This window comes from Drosophila mauritiana, chromosome 2R, assembly GCF_004382145.1.
Source record: "Drosophila mauritiana strain mau12 chromosome 2R, ASM438214v1, whole genome shotgun sequence".
Lineage (NCBI taxonomy): Eukaryota > Metazoa > Arthropoda > Insecta > Diptera > Drosophilidae > Drosophila > Drosophila mauritiana.
The window spans coordinates 10,482,599-10,500,579 of NC_046668.1; the positions used below are offsets into that span (position 1 = coordinate 10,482,599).

The window sequence follows — 17,981 nt, forward strand, 5'->3', positions numbered from 1 at the left end:
ATCGCAACGAAAGCTCCGCTGCGGAGCCGAGAAAATATTGTTAATTCCCCATTTGAAGTGCAGCTTGTGGAAGGAATTTCCAAGTTTGTTTGTTCGGACGCCGAGTGCAAGTGCAAGAAGCAATCGAAAAGTAATCAAATCTATAGAAAAGTCATTTAATGTGGAGCAATTAAGCCTGGAAACAAAGTGCATAGTTAGAGTGAATAAGTAATTTAGTTGAAGCAAACAAAGCCATGGAGACTGCAGTGAACTCGGGCGACTCCAAAAAGCCTTTCAAAGTGAGTTCCCCTGTAATTGTAAATGGAAATAAAGGCCGCAGACGAACAATTGCATTTTAGGCGCATGCATTATTTTCCTGGCATGTCCATTTTTGGGCGTTGTTGTTTTCGCCTTTGTTGTTGTTGGCCGCGTGCTGCGTTCGCTACTTTTTTTCCTTTTTTTTTGGATTCTTATGGAAACTGGGTTGAACTTCAGAACTCAAGAGAGCCAAAAGCTCGAGTTAAGAGAGTGACGAAAGCTCAGTAATGAGCATTAACTGCCTAAAATTTGACTTTGCAAATTCAAAAACACTATTTAGTTGATTTCTTTCTCTTTGTCCTTTTTTGCATGTTTGTCTTGCTTTGCATTTGCCTTTTGATTCGAGTATTGGGAATTGTGTGCTTTTGGCATTTGTTTTACTTGACTGCTGGGCCTTTGTTTCCTGTTTAATTTGTTTATCTGCCGCTTAAACAGCAGAAAGCTGTTTAAAGTATTATGGTGATGTAAAAAACGTGCTTAAGGTTGCAGAAAACCACTGGAAGTACATGCAGCTGACAACTCAAAGGAAACCAATAAACCACAAAGCTATTTAAATTGTCTGTGGAAAACAACTTTCGTAAAACATGACTGGAGATAACCTCCAGGAGTTCCCTCCCCCCACTTTATCCATTAAAATGCCGCCGCTTATTAAAATAATTAATTCAAAAACCACCAAACGCAAATCGGCTTAAAAGCTGCCAAATACCATGACAGCCATGAAAATGCCATTAAAAAGGGAAAACTTTTCATCCCGACATGTCGCTGTAATTAGCCAACAGCCACGCCCACAGCCACGCCCACATCCACGCCCACGGCCCGCCTCAGGCATTTTGTTAATAATTTATTAAACAATCTACATAATGCCGCGGCATAGTTCAAAAGCAATTTAAAGTTGTCGCCTAATTTCCCCAGCGACTCGAAAATCTGCGGCCTACGCCCATCAAATATTAAAATGTCCTGCGACTTGTGGATTCTGCCCGCATCTTGGATGCAGATGATACGAGTCTGTGGCACGTATCCTTCGGCTGCTCCGGCAGACGCCGGAGGTCGTTGCACGTTCATCTACGTACGTATGTGTGTTCCAGGACCCTCGGGTCCTGATGGCTGAGCAGCTCGAGTTAGTTGAGATTTAAAAGCCATCAGCTCGCTGCTGCTCTACCAATCTGCCCAAGTCGATTTGCATACACTTTTGTGTATAAACTGGTCATCTGGAAAAACACTTCACTGATTTGATCTAGACTTTCACATAAATTAGCCTGAACTTGTAGTGATGCTAGTTTGGAAATTGGTATCTTAAACAGTTCATTTCAATATTTAAAAATTGTTTTTATACTTAGTGCCAAAAATTTGCGAAAGATATAACCTAAAAGCTTTTCTGTTCAAGAACCCACTTGATAGACTTTTGAAACATGTTTACTTTCCGAATAAATCTTGTTTCTGCTTTGTAAAAGCTTTGTATCATTTTGCGGGTAATTAGATAAACTGCTAATTGAATTGCGACCGCTTGAAAAATCGACGGCACTTGGAAAATCAACTAATGCGATCAACTAAAACTTTTGACAAGTTTCCGAACAAAAACTATGCTCTTGTTTTCGACGCTGCCGCGACTCCCACTTGTCAGATGCTCCAGTAGTTGGGCAAAGTTTTCATTGTTAGAAAGTTGTGGCCCCACACGCCCCATTCATGATATGATTAATATTTGGCGCTTTCACAGCACAAAAGTTGTCTGGCTTTAAGTATTTATAAGATAATTTAGGGACGACCTCCGACGCTGTCTGGGCAAATGGAATTGGGATGATAGAGCAGCCGGGCATGGGTAAAATGAAATGTTCGAAATGCAAACTCGAGTACAATTTCATTTAGTCACGGCGCTCTTAAATATTCATGAAGGACCTCAAGGAGTTGCACGCTGCCCGACGTTTCGGGGCTATAAATTCTGGGCGGAATGCACTCGTGCCATTTGATCCTCCTTGCGCCTCCTTCTGGACGGGTCTAATTTATGTTTCGTTTAACCTTAGTGCTGAGGCATCATTTAACATCGCATGCAAGTTTAATAGAGCCAAAGGCTGCGTCCTTCGTCCTTGCAACCGGCGAACAGCACCAACCTATGGCATTCGCGAAGGAGCATGCAGCATGAAGAATGCTGGCATGCATAACTTGTCAAATAAAAAGAAATTTAAAAGGATACGCCAGGGAATCGGGTAGTGGGGAACGTGGGGATAAACGACAAATATTTGCACCGCAGCTGCTGGAGTGCATGTCAAACTGCCTTCGAGATCTCGAGCAAAGCAAAAGTAGAGGAGCACATAGAACTCGGCATTCGCAACTGGTATATGCACAAAGTCCTCGGGCTGTGGGAGGCACTTTAAGGTGGTGACATCCCCCCCGGGAAAAGGCCGTCCATAAATCTCAATTAGAGCAAATGGACATTTGACAGCAGGACATGACGTGGTCGCAAATATTGCGTTCATTTATTCATTCCGATTTTTCGGGGAATGGAAAACAATCAACGTCGACATGTGGTTGTGCATTTATTATTTAGCAACTTGCACTCCTGTTTATCCTTTCTCTTTGTTTAATGGCATTTTTAAGGATTGCCTAATTAAATAACTATAAAAGCTGGGCAAACTTTGCGTTGAAAGGAGAAACAGACTGAATAATTAAGTGCAAGCGGGAGGATAATGAATAAATCAGGCGGAAAGTTTCCATAGTTTCTCCATTCCGTTCACGTTGTTGTCCCAAGAAAAAGGGTGCAGCTAAAGGAAAATTTACAACTTTTCCCATTTCGATGTTTTTTCCGTTTTCTTATTTTGGGTGCCGGCGATGTGAATATTTTATAGGACCTCAGTTGTTTCCCATCTGACATTAATATATTATTCATTTGATGAGCGGGCCATGTGTAACTGCTACTGCCTCTGTTTCCGTAATTGCAAACGTGTAATGGTTTATTATTCCCTTTTCCCGGCACTGTCCTTCCGCTTTTTTATGGCCAGGTCAAGGACGTAACGCGCAACATTAAGAAGGCTGTCTGCGCCTCCAGTCTGGAGGAGATCCGCAGCAAGGTGGCGGAGAAGTTCGAGAAGTGCGACAACCTGCCCACCATCCACCTGGACTCCGACGGCACGGAGATCGACGACGAGGAGTACTTCCGCACCCTCGACGAGAATACGGAACTGGTGGCCGTCTTTCCCGGAGAACATTGGATCGATGTGAGTAGCCCTTAAATAAGGGAGCTTAAAAGGAAACAGGCACTTAAATATAATTATATCAGCACCTTTTTTATTTAAAGCACCTCAATAAATTCGTTTTCTGATTGTGTAATTTTCATTTCTCCAAGTGAACACCGCTTAATTGGGATAACTCATTTTATGTGTCCCTCCTTTTATCTGCCATAATGACTAATTGCATTATTTCTGGAATGCCATGAAAGAGCTCCATGAGCAGGGGACCAAAGCCAGGGAGATTAAATTAAATGCTATCTGCACTCTGTTTATAGCCCACTCACTACGTGACGATAACCACTCCACATGGCAACGAGGCAGGAACTGGAAACGGGGATCTGAACGGAGGAGGCGAGGGCGACACCACCGATGCCAACAACTCGGAGTCTGCTCGCATCCGCCAACTGGTGGGTCAGCTGCAGAACAACCTCTGCAACGTGTCCGTGATGAACGATGCCGACCTGGACTCACTCTCCAACATGGATCCCAACTCGCTGGTGGACATCACGGGAAAGGAGTTTATGGAGCAGCTCAAGGATGCGGGAAGGTGAGGTTAATGGCTTTTCCAAATACCACATAACTGTAGCATGATTTCATGACTTTAGGCCACTGTGTGCCAAGCGAAATGCCGAGGATCGCTTGAATCTGCTGAAGCTTCTGAAAGCTGGTGCCATTTTCTGCTCGGAACGTTATCCAGAGGACGCGGAGGCCATTGACCGGGAGATCGGACGCCAGTTGAACGAGGCGGAGAGTGGACAGATGAGCACCACAACGACGAGCAACACCCGCACCATCGAGGTGGTGCAGTGCGACAATCAGAACACGACGATAACAATTACGGTGGGCGAGGCCACCACCACTTGCGCCACAGCCAGTGGAGCGATGGGATCCTCCGCTGCCGAAGCGGCGGCCAATGAGGCCAATGCCAATCCGAATAGAAATCCAAATGCCAACGGCGACATCTGACTGCCCATTTTGGGCAGTCTTAGGTAAAGTCTGCCGGCGGAGGACTAACGCAACTGGGTGCTCAAATCAAAATCAAGAGCCAAAAGGATATACCGAAGACATCAGTCCTGCAACATTGGGTTAACATAAATCGTATTTGTAGCATGTAATTAGGCACTGCGAAATCAGCAAAAACGAAACGGAGACGAAATCAAGTCATGGAGAATGCTTCATAGTATCTAAGAGCAAATGAAAGTTAACGAACAATACACGTACTAGATTTAAACACCGGGTCACGAGGCTTCAGAGGTCACGGGGCCCGCGCAGATTTGAAGAGTCTTTTAGCAATCACAGTCAGCGGAATCGTATTTAACCGCCTATACACGAGTCACATCAAGCCGTACTAGATGAATAATAATCAAAGGTTAGCGAAATAAGTATTATACTTGAGGTAGAGTCCCACAACCAGAGCGAATCCCAATTGGATGGAGGTGTCCCAGGAAACTGTTGATTTGCTTGCCGTGTAAATTGTGTTACGAATAGTAGGTAGAGTGGAAACGCACATCAAAAATTGTTTTTAGACCAATGCCATTGTGAATGTCATTCGTTAAAGGCCAATTGAGACTGACTGAATTTATGTGTAATAGGTTTTTTTCGTGGTTTGAGCGGTTCGGGAAAGATCGGATGGAAGCCTCCAGCGCTGCTGCCCTGTCCTCCCAGAATCCCCGTCTTCCCGCCCCCGAATCCATAGCCAAATGAATTTAAGCGACAGCAAACATTGTTAGCTAATTAAACAATAAAGGAACACAATAACGCAAATTGCAATTGCCCAATCAAAGTTGGTAACTGTAACTGTCTACAATTCGAATAAGCAATAAGGGAAACCGTAAACGAAAACGAAATCTAAAACCGAATGCAAACAGTGAACAATTATTAAATATAGTGAAACGCATACAGTAAATGCAAGTGAAAATTCCGAGGCAAACTATATACACGAAACCGAGTAATAAATAAATGATTATTAAACTAAAGTTGATTGGACTAGCATAACTGGCAAACGGGGCGTATGCGCAACGCACAAAGCGTGTGCAACAGGGCGTATGGACTACATCCCGCTCTTCCGCTGGTAAAAGAGAGTTTCCCACCCTTCACCGCTCCTTCCATTTCCCTTTTTCCAGTGCGAGAGAGCGCAAGAGAGTGGGAGTCCTGCACCTGCTGCTGCCATATAATTGCATTACTCTTCTGCCATTCAACTTTCTTCGTGACGTCACTGCCCTATGACGTTTGCAGGTCCTGGCTAGCTGATTGCGATGGCCTACTAACACAGTTCAAAGCTCCCGGGTGACCCAAATTCGCGACGACACCGCCCCACAGCAACGGCCTCTTTGTGGGCGTGGCCCTGGCTTTGATGAATTGAATCCAGCGTCCTGTGGCATTGCATATCCAATACACCCCTGCTAACACAGCACATCCTTTTTCGGTTCCCATTCCTTGGTTGCTCTTTTAATTTGCGCCCTCTGCGATTTTCATCCTGCTGGCAGGGGAAAAAACGAGAAATCATGGGGCGAAAAGCGCCCAAAAATATTAAAAATGTAACTGAAAACCGCTTTTGACTGCTTTTGATGTGCAATGGCATTTGCGGTGGGCTGCCTGGCCAAGAAATTGTCACACACACTTGAGCTTGTAATTCTTTTGATGTTGTCCTGCAGATTAAGAGGAAATGCCGGAAGCGGAAATGGAAACTTAATCGAAAGCAATCTGAGCTGCAAACGCACCGATTTTGTTTCTTTGAATAAAAATTTTTAAAAATTATTCAGTTTTCAGACATTTTATTTTATAAGCCTAGTACGAATAATTTAGATAAAAACTTAAATAATTGCTTAGAAAATTACGTTCAAGTAAAAATCTAGATTTCATTTCAAGGAAATTTTGTACGCTTGTTTCCTAAACGTAGACAACAATTTTTAACAGTCTAATTTGGACCGCTTCATAGATAGCTTACGGTAGGCACCACCTAGTACCTTACTGGCCGAGATCCGTTTCACCTTAAACAATCGACCATCTATCTCGGCACATGAGAAAAACTTGGTGCGGGCCGGGAAAAAGATCGTGGAAGTTCCGCACTTGCTACAGTTGACCGCGCGATCTTCGTAGAAAGTCTTTTTCGATTTATTGATCCTGGTCCTTTTACATTTTCTCACATTCACTGATCTCGACGCTTGGGCTTCTGGTTCCTTACATTTACGTACCCGATTTAAAATCCTCGAACTTCTGCAGCCCTGGGACATGGGTGACTTTTGAACCTTTTCGGCTTCTTTCACATTTTCCGCAACGTTTTCTGGTGATTGCGGTAATGGAGGAGCTCCTTCATCAGTCGCGGCTTGTTCTCCTACATTTGGAAGCTATGCAATTGGGTGAAATGCCTGTGCACTTATGTGGTGTGCCAATACTCACCGGAACATTTCCTTGACTCATTGTCTTGTGATATTTATCTACAACTTATCGGTAGAACATGTGATTTGTAGAAGGGAATGTTTGTAAATGACGACTGTCTGTGTTTTAGTAAGACAACAGAATTCAATGGGTACTGAGTTTTCATGAATCCAGCATTTCCTGGCTGCCTCGTTGTATATCTTGCTTTAAATCTTTATAAATCTTAAAAAGAGCTGTACAATTCTATGTTTACCAATAGCTTGCTAATCCAACTTGAGCTCTTTTGTGGCGATCCAAAACACTCGACAGTGGATTAATTTCGGTGGAAATCAAGTCGGGTATCACCACTTTATTTCGCAAAGCATTCGACCCACATACATATACACAAATCCATCGTCTATGACGCTTGTTGCGTGCACACACACACGCAAACAAACGAGGACTATATGTCCTCCAAGCACAAATGTCAAACGTCTCACAAGAAAGAGGCGGCGTCGGCGGCGGAAAGTGGGCGTGGCAGGGTAAACAACATATCGAGTGATGTCCTGCTTGGCTCGTCTTACTAACGAGTCGCTTTTCCCCCAAACGAGGACATAATTCTCAACAATTTTTGCTGCTCGCCTTTTTTATTTTCGCATATATACTTTACACACATTTCCCCCAAATAAAAGTCAAGGATAGGGTAGCGGGTGGCCAGGATGTCCTTAGCGGAGTGGTGAAGGGGAAGGGAAGGGATTGCAGTGGCAACCACTCGCCCCGGGCTGTTGATTTTTATTCAAGAGCGTGCGTGTGTGGGTGTGTGTGTGTTGCACATAAACAAGACGCTGTGTAATAGATGCCGCAATGGGCATTACTAATGCGCCCCGTGGCACTTTTGCCCATATTTGCGACAGCGGGGCAGGGGGAGCGGTGTTGGGGAAATCAACGGGCTTTGTGGGCGGCGAGGGCGGTCCATAATTGTGCAGTTAGAGCCGCTGGCAGCCGCAAACTGGTGCTTAGATTGCCTCATTTGGATGTTTGCTTTCGCCATCCGGAAGTCATTATGGCTGCGGATATGGGTATGCGCACCTACACTACGAGAATCATCATTCAAGCAAAATAAGTGAATGTTATAAAATCAAAAAGAAAATTATTAAATTATATTCAACACAGACTGATGCACCAGATCATTATTTTCATACAGAATATTTAAATGATAGAATTATTATTTTTTTACCTTTTAAAGATTGTTTCTACTCACATTAACATTAGTTTTTCAGTTAGATGGATATTAAGTACTTACTACTTTTTTTTCTTGAGTGCAGCAAGCCCTGGGACAGTGAACAAGCTGTCAGTAATGAAAATTCAGGCAAGTTTGGCAAATACAAATATGAAATTATCCGTTTTGTTTATCGTGATGCAGTTGCTGGTGCTGCTGGCTGCACAGGCGATTGACCTTTCGCCGCAGCAACAGCAGGATGTGGATGTGGCAGCCAGCTTGAAGGAGCTGCAAGGGGAGATGGCGCACCCATTGGGCAGCCAGTGCATCCGCGATTGCCTCGCCGAGAAGGGCAGCCTAGTGCTGGATCCGCTGCGTGAATGTCAGCAGGTCGAGCAGCAGTTCGACTGTACACTGTACTGCATGTTTGATGTGGAGCCGCGCTATTAAGCCATTAACCGATATAGTGCAAATACGCACAGGCTTGCTGGCCATTAAACCAATTATGGCCAGCCCGTAGCACGTAGGTATCCTTACACAGGAAACACACAAAATAATGAAGTATGCCATTAAGGGGGGGAAATGTAATTGCTTGTTACATGGCGGCAAGGTCGATGCCAGTGCTTGTTTTCTCTCATTATTTTCCATTTCACATTTATTTTAATTTAATTAAAATGTTTGGCATTTTTTTTGTATGTTTTTGGTTTGGCCCGCATCGAAATGCTATTTTTTTCCATTTAATTTCATTTAGACTGCTGACAGCAGGCGCAAATATTTGGCATTTACCCGCACCACTGCCTTGTGTGTGTTTTTCGCCTGACGAGTTTTTGGCGAAAAGTGCCACATATCCAAGGACCAGGATCAGAGGCCATTTATCATCGCCACATGCGGCGGCGTGACCTTTGCGACGACATGTAAGTTAATTAATCTAACTGGCCAGACGGCCAAGGTCGTGCATCGCAATTAAGCATGGCAGCTGATGATGAAGGGAATTTACCTTCGCGACCAGACGCATAAATTTCAATTTGCACCTATGCATTTAAATTGATGGCGATGGAGGTCATGCAGCAGGAGCAGCATGCTGCATATGCGAAAAGTTGTTCGCGCCGCGCTTCAATGCGCAATTAGCGGACCATGGCCCATAAATTATTTGAACCGCCGGCGGGGGAAAATGGGAAATGGAAAATGGCGGGCGGAAATGAATGCCCAGCAGGGCGAATAAACAGATGAGCGTGCGAAATTCGCCCAGCAACCCGAATGCTTGGGCCTAAAGTATGCACTTCAGGTAGTTGGGACGAGGACCAGGCTCAAAGTGCGTAAACGAGATAACCGACCCACAGATATATTGTTATCCATCACGTGACTGCAGCGGGAATCACGTGCTCAGTCCATGTTCAATGCCGAACTTCCGCAAGCGGGCGCAATCAAATTAACCTTGGCTCACGCGGCGTATGCGCAATATTTCTGCCATTTAAGCCCAGCGCTTTGATAAATGCGGCTAAGTGGCTTTGTTTGCTCCCAATGCGAACAAATTCGATCGGCGCGCAGCGGCCGGGGACTCTCTCATGCATTTTAAACATTTCGCCAATGCAAATGCCAATAAATCTCGGCTTTTGTCTCGCCCTCAAAGGCAATGCACCTTTGTTGAAAACTTTTGCCCAGCTCTCGGACGCTTTAATTATGCAGCCAGCAGCAGCAGCAGCAGTCTCATTATGCCGAAGTGACATTTTTCAGCTGCCCGACGGAGTTTTTCGCCAAAATTGCCAACTTTATTTTTATTGCATTTTTAAACTTTGCCCTTACGCGAAAGTTCAGGCTAAAATATTTATATTTGCCATCACGCCTCGCAAATACACAGGGCTGTTTGTATTCGTTTTTATCTTCTTGTGGTCCCGGCTAAGTAGAACTATTTGCAGCTGCTCCAGTAAACTTTTCCCACCTACCAGGTCATAGAATCCCGATCCCAGGCCAGAGTTCTTTTTGCCAATTTTACTTTATGCGGCATAGGGTCTATGCTTCTGGCCCGGCACGCCCAGCGTGTCCTGGCTAACAGCAACTTAACAGAGCGCTCTCTCTCTCTCCGCCTCTCTTCTTTGCGAGTGTCCTGCTCTCACGGCCAAAGCTCCGCGAAGGTTAGACTTTGCTGTGTGTTTGCAGGACCTGCTGACTTTGCGCCGTGTGTGTTTGCGCTGGCCGAGGCTGTCGGCAAACTCGACGAGTCCTGCCACGTTTAAATACAGCACGCACAGACGTCTGGCAATTTATTCCAAGTTCGGCCGGCTTTTGTTGCACTTGGCTGCTGTGAGTAGTCGGCTCGCGATCTCAGCCAGAATCGCGTATTGTGATTGTTGCCGAAAGATGTGAAGAATTCGGTTTTTAACTTAAAGTGCACGGTAATGAGAAACTAAATGTTACTCCTAGAGTTCAGTGTATATAAGCCAACTATCTTGCTTTTTGTCTAAAAGAGGCTTGTGTAAATTATGGAAAATAATTAGCTTAAAATAATTAATTTAGCTTTTAGGATAAAAAATAACAAGCAAGCACATGCAAACTACATTCTTTTGGACTTATAATTGCCTCGATATATTTAAATGAAGTTTTACCAAACAAAAAAGTTGGCCAATTGTATTCGTTTGAAAAACTCTAAACACGTTTCTGCAGCTTTACTATTAAATACAGGACACAAAAATTGATATAGTGCAAATTACATTACTATATACAATTTTAAAAATTATATTATTTTGTGGGTAGTTCTTTTTTTAAAACCGTTGGTAAAAATGTTCAGTATTTAAAGAGTCGATGCCATGGTCTCCTTTTTTTCGGTCACAAGAAATTTCGTTTTCTATTTGGCTTTAAGGTCAAGCAATTTTAGAAATTGCAAAACTTTTTTAAATCAAAGCCAAAACAAAGGCCAAACAACGATTTCGTTATAAATTTTACGGTCAATGCAAACAACGTACACGCGTTTATGAAATAACAATAACACACAGTCTGGCAGTTTTAGTATGCTTGGCTCAGCTTTGAAACATCCCCGAATGCCATACAGCATATTTCAATTATCGTCTAAATTTGTTTTGCTCGTCATAAATCTCTTTCTCTCTCTCGACCATGTTTTCCAACCAGTGCAGCAAGGAGTCCAGACAAGACGAACAAACTCTCGAGACGAGGTAAATAGATGACAGCAATGAATGCGGATGAGACAAAGCAGGCTGGAATGCCTCAAGGAGCCGAGGAGGAGCAGGAATCGGAGAAGGAGCAGAAGAAGGAGAGCGATGGAGCATGGCAGTGTGATCCTGAGACCAGAATAGTGGCTCCGCCGCCCAGGCAGCGGACTCTAACAAGGACAGCCGAGCTGGATGCGGACTGCGAGGACATCGAGTTGGATGCGGACGATGGCGTGGACGATGCGGCGGATAGCATCACCTTGGAGTTGGCACTATCGCCGCACAGCAGCACCACGCCCACGCCCTCGCCCACCACCGCCGACGAGGACTTCGCCCAGCTGGACAACAGCAAGCCCTTCAAGGTGGGTATTCCACTCGCTACTCGCACATCCTTCATGTCCTTTGTGGCATTTAGCCACGCTACCTGGCGCCCCGTCAACTGGGCCAGCATTTCGTTAAGTGATTACTGCGGTGCTATTGTTACGCTTGATGGGTATATAGAAAAAAATACAAAAATTAAACTGAAAACGGAGGAAAAAGTTTGACGGTCAGGACGAACAAAGTGAAGGGTTCCCCGACGGAACGGCCACTTCAAAGCCTTCGGCGTTGAGTGGCATCATCGACATTGGCACTGCTGCTGAAGTGTTGCTACCGGTGCTTTATTCGCCCTTTAAGCATTCGTCCAACTTTTCAATCCGCTGCAAGAGCTGGTGCGGGAAAAATTCCGGGAAAACAGAGCTGTTTCCTTTTGCCCACTCCCCACTGCCTTCACCATGGCAAACTCCATTTGATTGTGGGGATTGCGTGGCCCTGCCCAATTTGGAGCACAGAATGAAATGATTAAGGTCACAAATAGTCGCTGTCAATTCTGCAAAGTTTACGAAACAATTTACGCATCCATTTACCTTTTTAAGAAACTTTGCATTTTAAAGTTAAAACTCTAGAAACTGTGTGTGTGAAAAATACAACACATCAACTTTTGCAAAAATATAACAAGTTTGCTTAGTATTGATATGATTTAACTCTTAAATTTAAATGATTTAAATGAAACGTTTACAGTAATATCCAATTACCCACTTATAGTAAGTCATGCTCAGTTTAAATCACCAACACTATTAACATAATAATACCATATAGTATAGACCATATTTCACCCTCTACTCAGATTAGCTCCTTGCACATTTTTTGTTTGTGTGGCTGGTCAACAATGGAAATTTAATTAAAATGTTCAAACTGCTCAGCTGCATAGGGTAGTGGGATCAACATGCGGGCGCCCAAGTGCCTCGTATATCATTGTGGACCAGCCAGCTGGCCAATCATCCAGCCATTCCGCCAATCGCCTCCAGTGCCACGCCCATATCTAAGCCGCCTCGTGGCGTCTGTGTGGGCGGCGATAACGATAAGTAGGTGTCTGTCTTGGCCACGCCAGCTGCACACCCTAATCGATGTATTGTGTGTTAACGGCATCAGAGCGATGGCCATAACAATATAAACTGGCCAAAAGATCGGCGTCTACGAGCTATCAAGTGGCTGTAAATTTGCCAGGCGAAAGCAATTAATTGACGGCTTGACGTGGCCGAAACGCGATGTCATTTGTCAGTGGCAACCGACCGGTGATGATGATGGGTGAGCGTGGGCCACGTGACGTATGCGTAATTCATGCGCATTCCGGCTAATTAATAAGCCCTCATCTTGTCTGCCATCTGACACGGGCATCTTCTTTATCGAGCTTTCGAGGGAATCGCCAAGTGCCTCATTCAAAACACTGGCTTTCCTGGAGATTTGTATAATCCCTTTGACTAATTCCAGAAGCAGCTAAATGAGAGTGGAAATTAAGGAAAGGGTTGGTAGTCAGATACCAATTAATATGCCAACACATGAATGCGTGAGGTGGGGTTAATATTATCCTGTATGAAAATACAGGATACTGATTAATAGCAGTTAGTTCAATAATTCGATGGTAACCATGACTGATTTGCAGTTTGGTTTACTCCGAAGGTTAAATTGTTTTAGATCTACCGCTCAACTGAAAACTCATAGCAGTGCTGCCACACAGAAAGATAATTTTTGACTTGAAAATATGAATAACTTAAAAAATAGCTGTAGTTCAGTTCGGAAACTAAATCGAAATATATTAAATAAAGCAAAATTCGACTGGAAAAAAACTGAATTGGCCACATTGCCTGCCAGAGACTTCAGTTGACTGCGTAGTAAATTATTTTACTTCGCATGCAGTTTTAGTTATTAGTTTGCTTAAAGAAATTCTGTGGTTGCCCAGAACACTTCTGGTGCTGGCAGAAAATTAGATTCCTGTAAAACAAATCTCATTGGACGAGGAAAAATCCAGCTTCCATTTTCCCCACTGGCGTAACGCGCAAATGTGTTTTTCATGTCACAGTCATTTGGGGTCCACAGTCCACCTACGGGCACCACCTTTCCGTGGGAGTCAGCAAATGCAAATGGTTCAAAAATAAATCCTGATCCATTCGGTATGGAGAGGTTTACATGAAAGGTGGGTCGGATATTAAATTAGCAGACATGCCGCATGGAACAACATCAGCAAGGAGACAGGCAAACAAATAAACAAGTAGAAACGAAGAGCAAACATATCTCAGAATATGTCGTACTGTGACTGAGACATCGCGTATACGCCACGTTGCGCATTAAGTCAAATAAACGGGCATTCTTCGTGTCCAGACGAGCGTGCAACTTAGCGCCCCGCTGTCCTCCGACTCAAGTAAGCTAATAAGTACGTGTAAGTGCGGAATGCGACGAGTTTGAAACCAGTGAGAAGTCATCGTCATCATGGCCCATGGAGCTCGAATGAATGAGCGATGCTAATGATTTCCTCAAAACAAAGCAGAACACTGAGAAAAAAGCAATGAGTTGAAAATCAAGATGTGCTTAAAATTCTAGGTTTTTGTACAATTGCGTATAGAGTGCCTTGTTTCAGTGCCCAAAACAATGTGTTGCTATGACATTTCGGTGGCAATCAGGGGCAATTAGTGCCCAAATGTCTCCGATAGACTCCGAATGAAGGCAACATGAGATGGACAATGGGCACCGCAGGCACAGCACATCACAGCAATTTGTGGGGGTCGTGACCATGGGCCATACCAAATTAATGCGGCTTTCGTTACCTAGTCCCGAAATCGGTTTTCCGCATTCGAGTTACTCGAATTCGAGTGCCATAATTGCTAGCATCCTCAGTAATTTGCATATCCTGACCGACCCTAAGTGCTATTTGAACAACAGTTTCCCTAGCAGGCCACATCTCGTGATGCCTCATGGCGAATTCATGGCTGCATGGCGAGAGTCCTGCGCATTGTCCTTGCCACACTTCTGGCTTGTTTGTCGCCTGTTCTAATGATGGTCTCCTGCTACGCAAACTATGAATTTACAGCGGCAATATTGACGCTGTCCGCCGGCAGAAACAGAAAAGCGAGGGTATATGTATAGCCCTAAGGCTCTACCACACGGGGGATAAATATTTGCCAGTCACTGGAGCAGAGACTACAATTTGGCCAAAGTGAAACCGCAAATCAGGTCGAGGCACTAAGCGCTGCAAGATGAACCCACTTCATTTTGCCCTGCCAGCCAATTGAAGGGATTGGCCAAAAAGTCAGAGTTCAACAGAGGCCACTCGAAAAGTGAGAAAACTCGGGCTCGGGCCGTTAAGAAAGCCAAGTTATAATGACTTTCTGGCAGCAAGAAGGGCGAAAAAGTGGTAACAGGCAAAGAAAGCCGCAGGACATTGGCATTTGGCCCAGACTTCGTGGCAGGGGTGCAGATTGAATGGTATGTGCGTGGTCGCTGATTTCCAGAATGAATACAATCCCAACGGTTCGTTATACCAAGTAGTGCTCTTGGCTTTAATGCCCACCCAAGCCCACAGACCAATGAAATTCGCATTAAACGCGTGATAAAGTTTCATTGTTGTCGCTTTGGCTTGGGTTTCCACCAACTGAGCTCCAGACTGCCACCAGACGGTATGGCGTTGTCCGTTTGATGGATTCACTAAGCATCCAAAGCATCGTATAATTGGTTTAGCACATTGATTGATGGGCTTGTGATGGCAGAAAGAAGGACTCTTTTGGGGCTGATGACTCTGCTTTTGAGTGCGGACTGTGAAGGCAGCGATTAAATGGCCACAGACCGCTTGACAGTTGCCTGTCAACTGGAGACACCTGAAGATCTGTCAGAAGCAAGCGCACCCATTGGCAATTCATCAGTATATGTACGTACACACAGGGCGTATACGCAACACAATGCCCAAAAGGATCACAAAGGAGGCGTTCGCAACTTTTCGACAGAGCTCTCCCACTCGCTTGACCATTCGTTCCTTCTTGTTTTCTTTCACCTTTCGCCTGACCCACCCACCCATCCATACTCGACCTTGACAGCCTGTTTGGAATCGACAGCATTATGCCCTAAATATTTTAGTAGCAATCTTTTAGGCCCAACCAACGAGAGAAAGAGAGGCTGGACGCCAGCCGAAAAAGCAGAAAAGGTTGAAAAATATAATCGCTTGAATGTGCCGACTTGTGCCTTGACCTTCCCATTGTTCGTTGGCTTTGTTGTGATGGCAAATGATAAATTGATTAGTTGTTGCTGCTGGCTGCTGCCTCCACCCCCATCCACCTCCATCCACCTTCCTCAAATATTCAAATTCATATATATGTTGCAATTAACCTGCGTCTTTTTGTATCCGCACTCTTATCTTTGTCGCCGCGCTTCGTTAACTTCATATTGTTTTTATCGACAGCATTAAATGGATGCCTTAGGGGTCTTTTCGCAAATTAAAGCTAACAAAAGTCGTCTGTGTGTTGCTATAGCTTAATGGATAAAATGTGCGAGGGCTAAACAATTAACTACGAGTATGACAAACATTTTTGGCTAGCTAAACATTTCGCATTCGGCTTCACATTCACATAGCGATTGATAGTTACTATTACCTTAAACGCTTAAGTATCTACTTTTAAAAGCCAGATTGACAAATTTACCTCAAAGGCCTTAAAGTACAATTCGCAGCTCGAATATTTGGGTTAAAAGTGGTCAGGCATTTTATTTATTCTAGAGTTAATTAAGTCTCCAAAAGACGTCCTACGTCCTTTTATTAAAAATTCTTTGAAAAAAAAAGATATTACACTGTAATAATCTGCAAGCAAGAGGTTATACACTATGATTATCATAATACTAGGTATCATAACCCTTTTAAATATAAATACCCTTTTACGTAGTCATTTCTCGCAGTGTACTAGTTAAGCCTTCTTCCATCACAGCTATGCAATTTCCGGCATGTCAATACTGAGCGTGAATTCGGCGTAAAATTCCTAGTAATCCGTCGCCTCCATTCCAGATCAAGGACATCACGAGGAACATCCGCAAGGCTGTTGTGGCCACAACGCTCTCGGAGCTGCGGGCGAAGGTGTCGCTCAAATTTGAACGGGCTCAGCCGGCGATACACCTGGATTGCGATGGCACCGAGGTCGACGATGAGGAGTACTTCAGCACTCTGGAGCCAAATGCCGAATTGATTGCCGTCTTTCCCGGCGAGCAGTGGCGCGATGTGAGTTTCTTTCGTCCCTTCTTTTTTTTCAACCTGGATATGACTCCGACTTAGACTCATCCGACCATTCATGCAACGAACCCTTCCATTTGCCCCACAGCCCAGTGACTACAATGCCAATCTGCGTCGCACATCGCTGGATGCACAGCGTCTGCGGAGTCTGGTGAGCAAGCTGCAGCCGAACTATATGAACGATGATGATTTGGACAAGCTGTCGAACATGGATCCCAACTCCCTGGTGGATATCACGGGTCGGGAGCCCAAGGACAACGAATACTCAGCCAGGAGCGATGCCGCCCGGCTATCCACGGAATTGTCTTGCTAAGGGGATGCATCGTTCCCTCAACGAATTAACGTACGTTAGCTTAAGAAATGTGTGAATTGGAATGTAAATAGGGTATTTGTACGAGTTTATATGGCTAGCCGGAGTATTTTTGGAAAAAGTTTTGATGACGGCACTTGATGCGACCGATATTTGGATGGTTGTTTTTGCTGCTGGAGGTTTTAACTCGCTAACCGTAGACCAGAAAGTTGTGTATTTTTCGAGCCCACATTGTCGTAGAGCAACTCACCCCGAATGTCTATTATCAGCCGCTAATTGTTCCTAGACCAATAGTCGTGTATGAGCCCATAGCCTGGAGTGCCTTGAAGGCCGATCTCCAGCACTGGACTACCTTATCCTCACCTCACCTAACCTCACTCAGCGGACGATTAACGAGCTGCAGAATAGAATTTGATCTAGACAAATAGATATAAAATATATGAAATATAGTATATTTTCCATAGCGGAATCCTTGTGAATGTCACACGAATACCAATGCAGATTGGGTTATTAGGGAGCAACTAGAACTTGACGTTACTGAATCTCAATTAAATGAATTAATAATGGAATAAACCTTCACCCTAGGTGCACAGAAAGGGTTATAGCCTGTTTTTTGTATTTATGCTGCATCATTGAACAAGCACCATTTGCTGCACCATTCGAAAGGTTATCGAGACCTGAATTTAATTCAATTAACATTTACGTTGTGCCCGCAAAAATCAATTGGAAATCGTAATTTGTAACTATAAAAAAAATACAAAAACAAAAGCAACAAAAGAAATAAATAAATGAATAAATGTGTGAAAATTACTTTTTATCGAAACAATAAAAT

The 17,981-nt window shown here is 44.2% G+C and overlaps 4 protein-coding genes across 4 annotated transcripts; 3 read left to right on the forward strand and 1 right to left on the reverse strand.

Annotated features, from left to right (window-relative positions):
* Positions 1 to 36: 36 nt before the first annotated feature.
* Positions 37 to 5,301, forward strand: LOC117136914 (DNA fragmentation factor subunit alpha). The gene is made up of 4 exons (XM_033298048.1): positions 37 to 278; positions 3,291 to 3,506; positions 3,794 to 4,065; positions 4,124 to 5,301. The coding sequence occupies exons 1-4, from the start codon at positions 234 to 236 to the stop codon at positions 4,482 to 4,484; spliced, it is 894 nt and encodes a 297-aa protein (XP_033153939.1). The 5' UTR covers positions 37 to 233; the 3' UTR covers positions 4,485 to 5,301.
* Positions 5,302 to 6,282: 981 nt separating this feature from the next.
* On the reverse strand, positions 6,283 to 7,027 carry LOC117136904. The gene is made up of 2 exons (XM_033298022.1): positions 6,918 to 7,027; positions 6,283 to 6,865 (listed from the first exon to the last, which is right to left on the reverse strand). Exons 1-2 carry the CDS (start codon positions 6,936 to 6,938, stop codon positions 6,428 to 6,430), a joined length of 459 nt encoding a protein of 152 aa, XP_033153913.1. The 5' UTR covers positions 6,939 to 7,027; the 3' UTR covers positions 6,283 to 6,427.
* A 1,208-nt stretch (positions 7,028 to 8,235) lies between these two features.
* LOC117137760 lies at positions 8,236 to 8,570 on the forward strand. Its single transcript, XM_033299374.1, has one exon. The coding sequence runs from the start codon at positions 8,266 to 8,268 to the stop codon at positions 8,542 to 8,544; it is 279 nt and encodes a 92-aa protein (XP_033155265.1). The 5' UTR covers positions 8,236 to 8,265; the 3' UTR covers positions 8,545 to 8,570.
* A 2,681-nt stretch (positions 8,571 to 11,251) lies between these two features.
* Positions 11,252 to 17,949, forward strand: LOC117137759. The gene is made up of 3 exons (XM_033299373.1): positions 11,252 to 11,620; positions 16,618 to 16,827; positions 16,928 to 17,949. The coding sequence occupies exons 1-3, from the start codon at positions 11,270 to 11,272 to the stop codon at positions 17,150 to 17,152; spliced, it is 786 nt and encodes a 261-aa protein (XP_033155264.1). The 5' UTR covers positions 11,252 to 11,269; the 3' UTR covers positions 17,153 to 17,949.
* The last annotated feature ends 32 nt before the right edge of the window (positions 17,950 to 17,981 follow it).

What these genes read in the sequence shown, in the direction of transcription:
- LOC117136904 (XM_033298022.1), bottom strand. Translation starts at nt 6,938, where the DNA reads ATGAGTCAAGGAAATGTTCCG. An exon ending in TGAGTCAAGGAAATGTTCCG is followed by an intron (nt 6,866 to 6,917) that starts GTGAGTATTGGC and finishes CCAATTGCATAG; the next exon opens with CTTCCAAATGTAGGAGAACA.
- LOC117136914 (XM_033298048.1), top strand. Translation starts at nt 234, where the DNA reads ATGGAGACTGCAGTGAACTCGGGCGACTCCAAAAAGCCTTTCAAA. An exon ending in CCGGAGAACATTGGATCGAT is followed by an intron (nt 3,507 to 3,793) that starts GTGAGTAGCCCT and finishes CTCTGTTTATAG; the next exon opens with CCCACTCACTACGTGACGAT. An exon ending in CAGCTCAAGGATGCGGGAAG is followed by an intron (nt 4,066 to 4,123) that starts GTGAGGTTAATG and finishes TCATGACTTTAG; the next exon opens with GCCACTGTGTGCCAAGCGAA.
- LOC117137760 (XM_033299374.1), top strand. Translation starts at nt 8,266, where the DNA reads ATGAAATTATCCGTTTTGTTTATCGTGATGCAGTTGCTGGTGCTGCTG.
- LOC117137759 (XM_033299373.1), top strand. Translation starts at nt 11,270, where the DNA reads ATGACAGCAATGAATGCGGATGAGACAAAGCAGGCTGGAATGCCTCAA. An exon ending in ACAACAGCAAGCCCTTCAAG is followed by an intron (nt 11,621 to 16,617) that starts GTGGGTATTCCA and finishes CCTCCATTCCAG; the next exon opens with ATCAAGGACATCACGAGGAA. An exon ending in CCGGCGAGCAGTGGCGCGAT is followed by an intron (nt 16,828 to 16,927) that starts GTGAGTTTCTTT and finishes TTTGCCCCACAG; the next exon opens with CCCAGTGACTACAATGCCAA.